This window comes from Kwoniella shandongensis, chromosome 7 (assembly GCF_008629635.2).
Source record: "Kwoniella shandongensis chromosome 7, complete sequence".
Taxonomy (NCBI): Eukaryota; Fungi; Basidiomycota; class Tremellomycetes; order Tremellales; family Cryptococcaceae; genus Kwoniella; species Kwoniella shandongensis.
This window is the reverse complement of record NC_089293.1, coordinates 1436926-1451576: the sequence shown is the minus strand read 5'-3', so window position 1 is coordinate 1451576 and position 14651 is coordinate 1436926. Positions and strand designations below refer to the sequence as shown.

The 14651-nt window shown below is 49.6% G+C and overlaps 5 protein-coding genes across 5 annotated transcripts; 2 read left to right on the top strand and 3 right to left on the bottom strand.

Annotated features, from left to right (window-relative positions):
* Positions 1 to 450: 450 nt before the first annotated feature.
* Positions 451 to 2964, top strand: CI109_104400 (uncharacterized protein; the record flags this gene model as incomplete). The annotated part of the gene is made up of 13 exons (XM_032005355.1): positions 451 to 492; positions 558 to 597; positions 659 to 722; positions 797 to 1020; positions 1086 to 1180; positions 1237 to 1269; positions 1327 to 1558; positions 1668 to 1840; positions 1909 to 1930; positions 1983 to 2277; positions 2345 to 2453; positions 2526 to 2614; positions 2727 to 2964. 13 exons carry the CDS (start codon positions 451 to 453, stop codon positions 2962 to 2964), a joined length of 1656 nt encoding a protein of 551 aa, XP_031860316.1.
* A 294-nt stretch (positions 2965 to 3258) lies between these two features.
* CI109_104399 (uncharacterized protein) lies at positions 3259 to 6733 on the bottom strand (the record flags this gene model as incomplete). The annotated part of the gene is made up of 8 exons (XM_032005356.1): positions 3259 to 3564; positions 3647 to 4204; positions 4283 to 4684; positions 4752 to 5285; positions 5346 to 5726; positions 5792 to 6448; positions 6521 to 6631; positions 6698 to 6733. The coding sequence occupies 8 exons, from the start codon at positions 6731 to 6733 to the stop codon at positions 3259 to 3261; spliced, it is 2985 nt and encodes a 994-aa protein (XP_031860317.1).
* A 400-nt stretch (positions 6734 to 7133) lies between these two features.
* Positions 7134 to 8647, bottom strand: CI109_104398 (uncharacterized protein; the record flags this gene model as incomplete). Its single annotated transcript, XM_032005357.1, has 5 exons — positions 7134 to 7505; positions 7595 to 7697; positions 7781 to 7895; positions 8035 to 8339; positions 8442 to 8647. The coding sequence occupies 5 exons, from the start codon at positions 8645 to 8647 to the stop codon at positions 7134 to 7136; spliced, it is 1101 nt and encodes a 366-aa protein (XP_031860318.1).
* A 393-nt stretch (positions 8648 to 9040) lies between these two features.
* Positions 9041 to 11160, top strand: CI109_104397 (uncharacterized protein; the record flags this gene model as incomplete). The annotated part of the gene is made up of 9 exons (XM_065967485.1): positions 9041 to 9056; positions 9183 to 9312; positions 9405 to 9443; positions 9571 to 9618; positions 9681 to 9714; positions 9775 to 9913; positions 9976 to 10227; positions 10301 to 10585; positions 10646 to 11160. The coding sequence occupies 9 exons, from the start codon at positions 9041 to 9043 to the stop codon at positions 11158 to 11160; spliced, it is 1458 nt and encodes a 485-aa protein (XP_065823557.1).
* Positions 11161 to 11498: 338 nt separating this feature from the next.
* On the bottom strand, positions 11499 to 14413 carry CI109_104396 (uncharacterized protein; the record flags this gene model as incomplete). The annotated part of the gene is made up of 4 exons (XM_032005359.1): positions 11499 to 13005; positions 13077 to 13769; positions 13832 to 14157; positions 14237 to 14413. The coding sequence occupies 4 exons, from the start codon at positions 14411 to 14413 to the stop codon at positions 11499 to 11501; spliced, it is 2703 nt and encodes a 900-aa protein (XP_031860320.1).
* Between the last annotated feature and the right edge of the window lie 238 nt (positions 14414 to 14651).

Genomic DNA, 14651 nt, shown 5'->3' with positions numbered 1-14651 from the left:
CCGCAAGGAGAGATGATACCGAATTTCCGACTCAAAAACCCACAACGTCAGCTGACCATGTCCAACCCGTCCAAGTAAAATACCTTAACTCCCATCTTCTTCTCCTTACAACGTTACGGGGCCAGGTGCCAAGATCGGATTTCGGACAACGACATGATGAATACCAATTTTAGATGCTTCGAATACCAATCCTTTCACTACCGGGATGACCGAACGTCATACCGATATTCACAAGGGCGTTGTACGTCTAATGTTAGTTAGCATTACCCGCACATGACATCTATCCCATCTAAATTGGACAGTTCGATTCGACATATAAAGAGAGGGGGATGGATGTTGAGCCCCATCCAACTACTCTATCTACCCCGCAGTTACTCAATCTCAACGAACGAAGGATACTTGGTCGTAATCATCAAGGACATTCATACTCTGTAATCAGCTCGGGTCAACATGGGATTCAAGATCATCGAGGATCGACCGACACCCCCGGAGGTGAGTGCACTGTGGTGTGGTAGCAAACATCGACGTGCGCTAATATTAGTCCTTGAACTGATTAGGTGTACAACTGGCGTATCTACCTTATGGGATGTTGTATCGGTGAGTGATTCGATCAAACTTTGTTGAGTGGAGTTGGACCATCGCTGACGTCTCATGATAGCTTTCGGTGCTCTGACATTCGGATACGATGCCGCCTTTATCGGTACAACCATCACTAGACCGGGGTAAGTCATCAACCTACACGTCTCGGCCCATGAAACATCGCTGACACTGACATTGTCCGTGTGTGCTCGTGCAGCTTTACCAAAGCCTTTGGTATCGACAATATGACCGCCAAAGAAAAGACGAACAATTCTTCCAATCTCACTTCATCATTCACGGCAGCATGTTTCTTCGGTGCAGTCTTCGCTTGGCCAGCTATGGAAGCGTACGGACGACGAGTTGCTCTCCAAGGTGCGGCGGTGGTTTTCAACATAGGAGCGATCGTGATGTCGGTCACGGATCACAATTTGGGCATGATCTGTAGGTTAGCTCTTGGAGACCAAGTTCATTCTGATTGGAGTGCTGATGTAATGTATGGTTGATAGACGCTGGACGAGTCTTGACGGGTCTGGGAGTCGGCGCAATCACCGGTGTTGTTCCTAGTTATCTCGCAGAGATCAGTCCTCCTCCCATCCGAGGTGTGAGCGTGGTTTCTTGATTATTGACGGGACAAGTTACTGATACACCTTTCAATAGGTTCTGGTCGGATACTTCGAAGTTGCTTACCAGGTAAGTCAAAGACCACACATCAAAGCAAGATCCAAGTGCTGATCCTCCACGCTATAGGCCGGTAACCTCGTCGGATTCTGGATCAACTACGGCGTCACCAAGACTATCGACCTCCACTCCCCGAAAGCATATCGAATCCCACTTGCTGTCCAACTTATCCCCGGTGGGATGTTCGCCATCGGGACGCTGTTCATGATTGAGTCGCCTATGCTGTTGGTCAAGAGAGGGAAGGAAGCGCAGGCTATCAAGAACCTGGAATATCTCCGTCAATTGCCAGCTGATCACATCTGTGAGTGTCCAATCCTCGCACTCAACCTTCGGTTTCGAGGTCAAATGCGCTGTTGGCTCGCTCGGATGACTTTGGGCTGTGCTGACTGCCTCATCCTTCCACACCGTAGATATCCAAGAAGAGCTCGCTATGATCCACAACCGAATTGCAGAGGAAAACACAGTAGCAGGTGGAGAAGGCAAAGGGATCAAGGGATACTTCCTAGGTTGTGTGAGAGAACTGAGAGTGGCGTCGATCAGACATCGAGCGGTCCTTGTCATGGGTATGATGTTCTTGCAGAATGTGAGTGGGACTTGGGTTTAGGCCGTTGCGCTTTGCTGTTGCTGATATCAGACTCCTGTGACCGCTAGTTTTCCGGTGCAATTACCATCAGTGAGTATGAGCCACCTTCCAACATCATATACGACGCTAACCCCCCTCGCAGACTACTACTCCCCCTCGATCTTCAAAGCGATCGGAATCACCGATACCACATTGTGGACCGGTATCTACGGCGTATTCAAGGCCACCTCCTCGTTCATCTTCTTCCTTGTCTTTGTCGATCGATTCGGACGACGTAAACCTTGGATGATCTCAGCGGGCGCTTGTTCGTTGCTCTTGATCTATTTGGGAGTTTACATCAAATTGGGACATCCACAAACGACAAAGGTCCTTTCGGAGTCGACTAAGAAGGGAGGAAACGCAGCTATCGCTCTCATCATGGTTTATGCGGTCTTCTGGTGTGTTCCCCTTCGTGTTCTGTTCTCTCATCAAGGGCAAAGCTGATGTTGGTCATGACGATTTCAGGGCGTTCGGCGGTAATGGATTGCCTTGGGTAGTGTCGGCAGAGATCTTCCCAATCAGATTGAGATCACTAGCTGGTGCTTGGGCCGGATGTGGTCAATGGTTGGCATCGGTGAGTGGTGGCGCGGTTCTTTACTGGTGTCAGTATTGGTGCTGATATCTACTACTTGTTTAACCTCATCAGTTCGCTGCAACAAAGGCTTTCCCAGAGATGCTGCTCAAGATGGATTGGGGAGTTTTCATCTTCTTTGCCGCAGTCTGCCTGTTGACCGTGTAAGCGGCTTCTCCGTCTCTCTCTCTCTCTCTCCACCGCATCATCACATCTACATCCTTTCTCAAGAACGTGAATATTATGCTGATATGCTATGTCCTCCGCACCCTTTAGCGCATTCACATTCATCTGGATCCCCGAGACCAAAGGTATCCCGATCGAAGCGATGGACCAACTTTTCGGCGGACCAACTCGTCATTCTCAATGGAGACAGAAGAAAGTATACCCACCACATGGTTTCCCACCTCTGGAAGGATTGACGGATCATTACGATGGTGGAAAGGGGATGGAAACGCCAGGATTACATGGCGATTCGAAGAAGGAGTCGGCGGATTATCTGGAACATGTCTAAAGTAAAGATCTGTTCGTAGTCGTGGGCTAGGGTAAGGAGAAACGGCGACGATGTACAATATATTTAATAGGGCTAGGGCGAGGTGTCGGGTCTGGATATTTTTGGTGTATCTACGCGCAGACGAAAAGAGATGCAAATCACTTAATTTGTAACCGGGACTATCTGTCTAACACACGGGCGTATTCTATGCAAAGAGGAGATTTCAGTCCGATTGAAAAAGATACATGCCCTCAACCAAAGACCCCATCCATAGATTACTGTCTGTCGATCTCACCCAGCTCACTCTTTAAGCCCTCACGCCCTTACTTCTACTCTCTTTCTCTTCCCTCTACCTTCCTCCAACCGTCTCTTCACACTCTCCTCATCCATCCCTTCTTCCTCATACAGCCCTGCCACTCTCTCTCCTTCCCATCTACCCTTAATGAACTTCAACGCAGCGAGATTATATCCCATCACATCCCTTTGCTTTTTCAGAGCTTCTCGAAGATGGTTTCGAAGAGTGAGGAGTGGAGTTCGCATGATTTTGTTGGAGACGATTTGAGAAGAGTGCGTTCGAAGTAAGAAGAATAGAAGTCGAGAGACGAGAACAGTGTTTTGACCCTGCGCGACGTGAACCAAATAGAATCAGTTCGATATCGTTCTTTCGTCTCATTGAATATAGGAAGATTGGTATATCACTCACCTTCATGGCCCACTCATCCAGGTAACCTAAGAGACTGACCACCTGTCTGAACGGCAAGACCAACAGAGCGTCTTCCATACTGGCCACCGGGATCTTCTGAATCGTCTGCAAGACATATTGATCCGCTTCCAAATCACCTCTCGCGACAAGCTCTGCGTTCCTCGTCGGACGAGGAACGTCCAGTCCATTCTTCTCTTTCTCTTCTTCCCAATTCCGAACGGCTTCACGATCCGCATCCGCCAATTCGAGAGCTTCCATGATTTTCTCTCCGGCCATCAACGTCTCTGAAGTTTGTTTCTGAACAGCTTCGACCTCTTCTCCATCCCCGTTCCCATCTCCAGCGGTGGGATCTCGATTCATCGAATCGGCAAGATTGGAATCGTACATCGCTTCAATCTCCTTTTCTCTTTCTTCTTCGAGGAAAAGTGGTTCATCCGTCTTCTCCCAAATTCGAATAGATTTGTCGTGAGAACCAGTAACGACAAATTGGCCGTGGTTGCTAGTGGCCAAAGCCCAGATCTCTCCGTGGTGTCCCTCAAGTTTCTGGATGAGCTCGAACTATGCAAGGAAACGATCAGATCAGCTTCTCAGTCCTATCTGCCAAACACTGGTCTTCTTGACGCCACTCAAACTCACCTTGTCACCGTCCCAGTACTTGACCATCCTATCTTTCCCAACTGTCCAGAAATAATGACTACCAGCCTCCTTCTCAAATGCAACACTCATGACAGAATCATCGTGTGCGAATATACTCTTGTGGCAATCACCAAATGTCATACCCCAGATCTTGACATTTTTGTCAGCTGAACAGGTGACGATCAATTTTGAGTCGGTCGAGATGTCGAGTGATAACACCGGGAGTTTATGACCGTATAGCGAGAGGAAGAATTTCAGTGTGTCCTGGAAGAAGATCTTGACGGTAGAGTCGAGGAGTGAGACGGCGAGGAATCGACCATCGGGAGAGTACTTCACGGCGAGAACATCGTCGGTCATTTTGAGAGTTCGCACGTGTACCAAGGCAAGTTGCTTCGTTTTGAACTGAACCACAAAGTCAGTCCACCAAGTCCTCCATGGTCGATCAAGAAACGGAAACAGGGGCACTCACCACTCGCTCCACACCCAATCGATCTACGACCTTCTCACCCTCGCCTTCTTCCCTCATCTCAAACTCCCAGAACTTGACGTCCTTGTCCGCACTTCCACTGACCAAACCTCGTCCGTCAGGTCTGACATGTATCGACCAGACAGGGCCATTGTGTGCCTTGAAGGTCGACAACAGTGTTGACGCAGCGATATCGTACAACATCAATTCTCCCGACTTGGTTCCGACCACCACATGTCTGTCTCCAGGTAAGAATGTCGAACAAATCGCATAACCACATTCCATCGTTCGGATACACGCAGTCGTTCGGGCGTTCCAAATCTTGAGGGTACCGTTGGCAGCACTGACGATAGTCTGGTCATCGGAGGAGATGGAGATGGCTCGAATGTCCTGTCGATGTCCGGGGAGTTCAATAGAATGTGTTTTGACCGGTTCAGGAGATTGGCCGTCAGGAAGCTTGGAAGCTTTTCGGGAAGACGCAGAAGGTGAAGGGATGGTGTAAGATTCGATGGAATTGTTGGCAAGCGCAAGGAGTAGCTGCAACACATACCCGGTCAGCCGATGTTCCCCTCGAACGTAAGGCAACTTGTCACTTACAGAAACACCACCCTTGGCCGACGCCACCTCTTCATCGGCAAAGGCAAACGACTTGACCTTTGCATTTGCTCTGACCGTACACCAACTCGTCACCCTCTCCTCCCACTTCACTTCCTCATTCTCCGCGACATCTGCGTCCGCGTCGTCCTCTTCTCCTTTACCCTTACTACCCTTCTTTTTGCCCTTCTCCCTCTCCCTCTTCTTTCTTCTCGCTCGTTTCGCATTCACCTCTTCTTCGGAACGGAGTCGGATAATGGAAGTGGTTCTGTCAGACGTTTGAAGAAGCAATAAGGGGAGAGTGGGGTGGAAGGCGAGTTGAGTGATGGGTTGTGATGATGATGGGAGAGGCAAGGTACACAAAGACTGGATCAATGTGGGGAGCTGATTGGATGTGAGATCAGTAAGACAGAACGTATCATTCAAAACAGCTTGTTATGATGACTCACCTCTCCATTCTCATTTTCGGCCATGCCCTTCGCCAACCCCTTCTTCTCGATCTGCCAGACCTTGCCTTCTCCATCTCCGCTACCGGTCACGATCACCCATCGACCTGACATTTCTCCCTCAGCCCCATCTTGTCCCTCCTCGGGTCGGATTTCTTCTTCTTCTTCTCTGATTGCTAATCCAGTAACTTCTCCTCGTCCGACGACTACAGTCTGTACACAATGTTGTGTCCCCAAATCCCAAAGTTTGAGATACGTATCTTTGCTCGTCGAAACCAACCATCCTGGATGTCCACCATTCGGATGTGGGATAAATGCCAATCCGGTGATAGGTCCTCGATGTCCTTTCAATCTGAACAGACCAACTTCTCCTACTCTGTCCCAAACGACGATCTCGCCCTCGGTTCCTCCCGAAGCGAGTCTCGATCCATCGTGATCCCATACCATGTACGTGACCGACTTCTTATGTCCGTTGAAAGCGACCAGTTCAGAAGCTTCGATTTCGGGTGTAGCAGGATCAAATGACCAGAGTCGGATAGATCCGTCGGTATATGAGACAGCGAATGTGTGAGGGGTAGTCGATGTTGACGAGGAAGGTAAAGGAGCAGCGGTGAGATGAGTGACGGGGGATGTAAGTCCAGCAGAATGCCACATCGATACCTGCGAGATCGAGCATAAACTGGTTAATTTGCGTCCTTGTGCATCACCACAGCGGAGGTACGTCAAGCTTACCATCTCTCCTCGCTTCACGTCCCATACGAGCACATCTTCCCACCCAGCGACATAAGCCAATCTTCCATCGTAAGACGAATTAGCAGTAGGCGAGCAGATCACACCAAAGGCCTACAATCACACCAAGAAATCAGTAATGGTGTATCAGGCTTTGCAGTATAAAAGTCTTTAGCTCACCTGGGTAGGGCCATGGCGCATGTATGATCTGACCATGTTGGATGATGTCGTTGCGTGTGATAAGAGGAGGAAAGTAGACACTGATTGATGGTTGTTTCGAAATATTTCAGTGAAACCTGGAATTGAGAATGAGCAGAATAACGCAAAAGTGGAGGATTTGAGCCATGACGTGGCATTTATTGGGGATGCTGATTGATCATACCGTTGCCTACCATCCTGATGCATGGATACTTTCATCACCCGTAATGTTACTGTCTCATAGTTGTGCATGAGGCCTCTGGAAGGCCTTTCGGGGTTGTCATGTGAAGTCTACTCAGTGCTGGTGACCGATAATGCACCGCGTCACCATCAAAACAAAACAATGCATATCGTACAACAATGTCGTTATGTCGTGAACAAGGCTTTCTTCGCGTAGAGACAGCATTGTCGAAAATCCTTACATGACCTCCTCAAAGTCGTCTTCATCGTCATCTTCATCCTCATCGTCGTTTTGATCACGCAATGCTTCCAGATCCGGTTTTTGATCTCCCTCTCCCTCTCCGCCTCCTTCTGCCTGCTCGCCACCACCACCACCGCCCTCTTTCCAACCCCTCTTCAACTCCCACATATTCATATACTGTCCTTCCTTGATCTGCACCGCGACGTCCCTCAAAACTTCACGTAACCATGAATCAGGTTGTTTGAGTGTCGTTTTGAGTGCTGGAATACCCCAATATGGCTTTTCGCGGAAACATGCGAAAATACGATCGATAAGCTCGTGTCGTTCCAGTCGAGCAAACCGTTCGCCAGGGTTGGGTTTGTCCGACACCTGAGATTGAGTGCAATGTCAGCGCAGGCCGTTTTGCAGATTGTTTTGATCGAAGGGAACAGCGATATGTCAAAGGAATGGTTACTCACAATCATCTTGCTACCAAATGTAGATGTAGCATTTCTATAACCACTCGCCAATTGATTTTGCTCGGCTTGCGACAGACCAGCGTCTTCCATACGCATGACAGGTCTGACGAGAAGTGAAAAATTCAGCAACAAAGAACAGTTATCATGGTGCAAACTGTAACGAAGGAACGTTCGAATCACACTCACCGCTTCGATTGCTCGCTCTCCAATCTACGTTGCTCGAGAATCTTGAAATACTTTTCGTTCTGTACAGGTTGACTATGACATTCGTGGTTGACGGGTGCGATCAGTGTTGGGTAGACTGTGACATACATAACGATTAGCATGGAGACTTGACGTATCAGATCCGGAGCGAGCCACAGATCAGGAATGAGAACGTCATGCGCAAGTGCTGGGATTGTACGTTTCGCACCCACAACCGTAACCGCAGTCGCACTCACCTTTATCTCTCTTCCTTTTCCCATACCCATCTCTCTCCACTGCTGCTTCCCCATTCCTTGCTCCATAAACCCTCTTCTTCTCCGTGAACACGTACGTATTTTTGATATGATCCACTGGCATATGTACCGTATATTCATCAGGTATACCGGATATATCGTATCGCGGTCTTTTGGACGGACCAGGTCGTGACGAGGAGGAGGCAGAGGTCATTGGATCGTCTGCATCAGTCGATATGGGCGATGGTTTGGTATTTTCCATTGCTGCAGGGTCGGCTAAACGGAGTGTGATTCTCGCTGGTTTGACCCTATGTCGAGGAGTCGATGGTAAGTAAAACCAACGCAGCACCAACAGAAAGACTACTGTCGTAGTGGGGTTCATGTCGCGGGAGGATAGGTCAGAAACGTACGAGCTGTCAATCACCAATGTCCCCAGCTCCACACCTGCCTCCTCTACCATCTCCCATCGTTCCAACAGCTCTTTTGGAATCTTCAGTGCCCAGACAATTGGACGTCCATTCGGATTCGTGATACGAAGCTCTTCCTCGTCTTGCGGTGGAAGGATGTAGGTCGACTCATCGGTTGAGACGACGATATCGGGTTTTGTGTCGTCCATAGCGCTGCTTTATCCGAATGTACAGATTGTACTGAACAGAGGTATGTTACACTCCCAATGTAGAGGTCAGCTTGTATTGTCGAAGGAGGGATGTGTATGGTGGAGGAGAGTTGATGAAGTGAGATTATCAGGCAGAGTATTCACTCGCGCCTGCAGACCAAGATCAGGCTCATAACTGATCGGTGCCCGCTCTGGACCCCTCTCACTGTCACTCACCGCTCACTCACGTCGCGTTCACCTTATTCACAGTGATCATCCGTCCACATATACTCTTTGTCCACTCGTCGTCGAGCGGCTGCTGCTTATTGTCACCTACGTGGACAGCCTGCACATTCCCTCTCACCTACATCAAGCCCATATCACCTATACTCAATCTCAAAGCGCCCGCTCAAAATGGATTTGATTGAAGGTAAGTTCACTGCCCTTGCCCGCTCCCTCCCCCTTCCATACACCACGCCATCATCAGACAATCGTTTCCTTCCATAGCATCTTTTATGGTCACTATGTCAAGCTAAGTTCCGTCAATCTTCTGTAGGTCTCGCCAAACAGGCGTCTCAATTGACCATGTACGATGTCAAATCGTACTACAACCAAGCCAAGAACGTCGTTTTCAATGTCAGCGAGACAGAAGCCAAGGTCCGAGAAGCTACAAATGATGATCCTTGGTAAGTACTTCATCGGCTGCATGATTCTCAGCACTATGAGAGTCGATTGTTGAGGCTTCATGAGCTGACGGATGTGCGTTCGTCACCTTCAGGGGCGCGTCATCCACATTGATGCAGCAGATTGCTGATGGGTGAGTCTGCCTGTATGCTCAACGCTCTCTATGATGCTGATCGTCTCTCTATTCCAGCACGCACAACTTGTGAGCCATTTGCTCATAGGACATGGTATGGTCCACTTCAGCTGACACTCCTGTACAGCGCTCAATTCAACGAAATCATGCCTACAATCTACTCGCGATTTATGGAGTGAGTCCCTCATACACACCGTACTTCAATCGAAGAGAAGGCTGATACCTCCTACTTTGCAGGAAAGAAGCCAGAGAATGGAGACAGATCTACAAGGTCAGCTGGATTCTCCCGGGTTTTGACATGGGTACTCAGCTGACAGATCTGCGCAAATAGGCCCTCACACTCCTCGAATTCCTCGTCAAGAACGGTTCTGAACGTGTTGTCGATGATGCTCGTGCACACGTGTCTACTATTAAGATGTTGAGAAGCTTCCACTACATCGATGAGAAGGGTAAAGACCAAGGTATCAATGGTGAGCTACGAATTGACTTCCAAGCCCGAAGATGATGAAGCTAATTCATTTTCGGGATTCAGTCCGTAACCGTGCTTCTGAAATCGCCGCCCTGTTGGGCGATGTGGAGAAGATTCGTACCGAACGACGAAAGGCTAAGGCCAACAAGAACAAATATCAAGGTGTGAGCAGCGAAGGCGCGATGAGTTTTGCTACGGCGGGTGGTAGTCGATATGGCGGGTTCGGGAGTGAAAGCCTTGGCGGTGGTGGTGGTGGTGGTGGCGGTGGAAGTGGTGGGAGTTCGAGATATGGAGGTTCAAATGATAATGGCGATGGTGAGTAGTCACCTCCTTCTATCCATGTCGTCACGGGAGTACTGCTGATAATTGTGTCCCATTTCCTTGGTAGACTACCGTTCTTCGTCTCGTGGTTTCAGGGACACAGCTGCCAAAGCTGTGGAATACGACGAGTACGAAGGTGCAGACGACTTTGAAGGGGATCAACCTCCTCGTCGTACCGCTGCGGCGTCTACCAGTCGGTCGGCAAGAACTTCTGCTCCGCCCAAACCCGTTGCGAAGGAGAGCAAGCCTGTCGAGAAGCCGAAGGAGGTCAACTTGTTTGACTTTGGCGATGATGACGTGTTGTCAGCACCAGCCCCTGCGCCTGCTGCTGCCGCTACTCTTGGCGGTGATGGTGAGCTGGACATACTTCTTTATGTCTTAGTTTACCGAAAAGCTAACAATCGGGTTTTAGACGATTTCGACGATTTCCAACAAGCTCCTTCTGCTTCTTCGCCTCCTCCAGCTTTTGCACCCGCCAAGCCTGCCAATGCCAACGCTAATCTTTTCGATCTGCTCGGCGCGACCTCTTCTTCTGCTGCTCCTGCTATCGGTCAAGCACCTCGTGCCCCCTCTCTCTCCGGAACAGCGTTCAGCATCCCTACTCCCAACTACACGTCTCCGCCACCTCTCGCTAAACCGACATTGAACGCTTCGCGTCCTTCATACTCTGCTGCGACTCCTCCAGCGTCCTCTTCCAAACCTACTGGGGGATCCACGTCAACTTTCGACGACCTGTTCACAACTTCGCTCTCCTCCATCGGGGGTAAAGCTACCACTCCTTCCGGTCAACAAGGGAAAAGTATAAAAGATCTGGCGAACGAGAAAGCCGTGAACAGTATCTGGGGATCTACGAGCAAACCATCTCAACCTCAAGCTCCCGCTAAACCTTCTGGTGGTGGAGGTGATTTCGATGACCTTCTTTTATAGTAGCGCGGAATGAAGAGACGAAGCGAGCTGTGTGAATATACCAATACCCATACCCATTCTCAACAACGAACCTTTCGGTAGATCTGATGCGAACACGGTAGACTTAGTCACTTCATGCGATGCACTGCCATGACGCAGATCGATGCTAACGAGATTCAACTGACGTTTCAAACGTATTGTTGATTCAACAAGATGTATGAATCACTGACACGGTCGATCGAACTCTGAATGGATGGTACATACATACATGTGTGTACATCACACTGATCTTACAGCTTGCGATCTACAACGGCGTAGTGCTCAGACTCATTACCAACGCACCCACTGATGTATATCTGTCACAGAGCTCGCCTCCTCAAAGCCAATGCCAATGGGATCTCATCTTCGCTGTCGCTCTCATTCTCGTGCTGTTGTCCTTGTCCTTCTTCGCTCTCGTATCCGCCCCACTCGGAGGGATCGCCTCCTTTCTCAGCAGAACGCTCTTCATCTTGCTCATCTTGCATCCGAACATCCTCTTCGTGCTCGTCCATCTTCTGCGCTGTCTCTTCCTTTCGAACGTCCTCTCCAACCGTTGTATTTCCATGTTCCAGCGACGAAATTGACAGGGGTGTTACTCCGGGTACTCTCCTACTGTGTGCGTCCCGTTCTTTCAGCCTCTCAATCTCTCTCTTGAAATGCGGGGCGTAGACCGCCCTTCGAGGTCCGTACATCAATTTCTTCCAAGAATCATATGACGTCCCATGTTTCTTTTCCAACTGCCTGAATATTGCGCGAAGAGGTAATTTCGCACCTTTCTCATTCTCCCATTTGGCTTTGGCCAAGATTTTGATACGATCGGGAATGTTGCCCCCTAGGAAAGAAGAGCTTTTGCTTTTACTGACTCGGATCTTGCGTTTCGTACCAGGGCCGGCAGCGCGATGTTTAGATATTGGAACAGGGCGTATGACTGGGGAAGGCATGTCGCAGATAATGAGTGATTCGGGGCTCTCGCTTCGTTCTTTATCCTGATCCATATGCTCGTTGATCTCACTAACACCACCGCTGCCGTTTCTATCGGGAGCGAAGGACAGATCCGTGTATGTTGTCCCAAGTGGAGTGAGTAGCATCGAAAGAGGGGGAGTAAGACTCTCAGTCCTTGTTAAAGTCGAAGCTCGAGATCTGTACATTTGCAGGTCGTTGGTCGCAACAGAGAAGTTGGGTTGTGGACGCTGCATGAATAGGGGAAGTCGCTGACTCGACGATAGGGTTGTGGTCGTTGTCGATACAATGGGTCTTGAGGCTTCTCCTTCATGCGCATGTGCGAAATCGTTCGGGCTGGCTGGTGTGTGCGACCTGACTGGTGCTGCGAGGTCATCCTTTTGAGTGGGCGGTGGAGGGGAAAGCGGCGAAGAACAAGGGGAATTGTGCTGCCGATTTGTGCCACTCATTTCCCCTTCGTTGTTGCGAACCTCATCACCTCGCCCACTACGTCGTAACCGAGGACAAAGCAGAGCCATACAGAATGGAGATAGAGATGAAGGAGCGAGCATCTGATCAAGGTAATCATCATCGTCCTCGTTGTCATCTTCCGACCAGATAGGTCCACAATTGTTTGGGCAGTCCGGCGTCGCTGTGTCGACTCCTGCCGTCATAGTAACCTCTGGAACGGGTGGTGCAGGGGAAGTACGCTGAATACTTGTGTCCTCAATCCTGCCAGGAGCGTTGTACGCCATGTCACACCGTTCTCTCCGTGGCGATCGGTGTTGAGGAGGCGGAGAAGAATATGGGGATGGAGAGGCAAATCTTTGATCGGGATCGATGGTACCAGCATTGTCCTCGTCATCGTCGTCAGACATGGTGAGGTCTCTGTGAGACTCCTTCGTCAATTCCTTATCAATGCGTTCGACGCGAGGCAGCGTGTAGGTGAACACACTCACATTATAGGTATCACTTTGGGCGTTGCCTTTGCTTTTGCAGGAGTAGCTGTATGCTCCACTCTTGAAGGTGGCATCGACTCAGAGTCGTCGCTCTCGGAGAATAAATCCACTAGATCATCATCCGTTAATTCGAGATCTCCAACAACTAGCTGAATCCCGCTATGATCTTCGTTAGGTTGGTGAGTCGATTCGGTATCGGTGTAGGTTTCAGGTCGAAGGCATTGGGTAGCCTGATCCGGTTCCGGTGGCGGTGGAAGTGGAGGTGTCACACTTGGCTGAGGTGGTTGCTTGAGGGAAGTACATGGAAGCTCGGTTGATCCTTGGGCTAGAGAAATGGGCTTGGCGGCACTGGGCGATATCTTGGTCAGAGTAGCAGACTTGGTGGGGAGGACGCTTGGAATGGGTTGTTGAGAAGCCGGTGGGACGATCGAATGAGAAGGAGCACGGTCACGAGGGACATAACACGAGCTTCGTCCAGGGATATGTGCACTGATTTGAGGGTGATTGGTCGGCGCTTCGAACACCGCCGCTCGTTGTGGTGGTAGTAATGGTGGTGGCAGTGGCCTGAAGGACGATGGACCAGTTGGCGTATGAAATGGAAATATCGGAGGTCGAGATAGCATTGCATAGACGCCGCTGGTAGGTGAAGGGTTGATAGTCCGATCCCTACGATTACTTCTATCGTATCGTCCCCTAATATCAGGGCAGATCAAGCGTTAGGACAATCGTCAGATACAGCAGCGAAATGCACTCACTTAACTTCCCACAATACAGAGGCTTCTTGTCCGATGATGAGTCTGCCTTCGCTCAAGCATTGCATCGCCCAATCCCAGCCCATCACCTTTGCGCTCCCCCTCTTCAAAAGGACACCTTGGTCGTCCACTATGGTTCCGAATGCTTGTAGTATTTGCCAATATGCCCAGCCCTCTCTTCTAAGCACTTCTTGAGGTACGGTAAGTATGTTATTAGGGCGGACGGTGATGGTGCGGTAGCATCGATCGGTCGAGGGACCTCGTAGTCGGACAAGGATGAAATTGACATTTGGCAGATCTGGAGAATTCGCAATGGTTCCACCGTTGTCCTATGTGGTGTCATCACAGAACGGTGAGGTAAGCCCCGAGGAAGATAGCAAACGTACATGTAGTGGCTCAAAAACTCACCAGAATAAGCCGCTTCATTGCAGCGATCTGAATTTGGCGTGAAGCAAGATCGGCTTCTTTGCATGTCCTTTGCACATTGAACACCAGTCCTTGAAATATACCAGGTCGATAAGGTGGAGTATAGAGTAATTCCGAGGAGGAAGACGAAGAACAGTAAGCTGTCGATGATGCCCACATCTTGTCCCACTACAAGCGTTTGACAGAGGTCAGATTGACCTTGGAAACGCGGTGATAGAGCTCGGAGTTAGCTGGAGTTGAGAATAACGATGGCAGACATGGACGCGTGCATATGATGAGAATGAAAAATAGAAAGAAATGATAGGACTCAGAAAAGGAATGACGAGACACGGTAGATTGACTGACTGATGGAAATTATTTTAGGGTTAGGATGTGGAAAGGATACTGTACACACGAA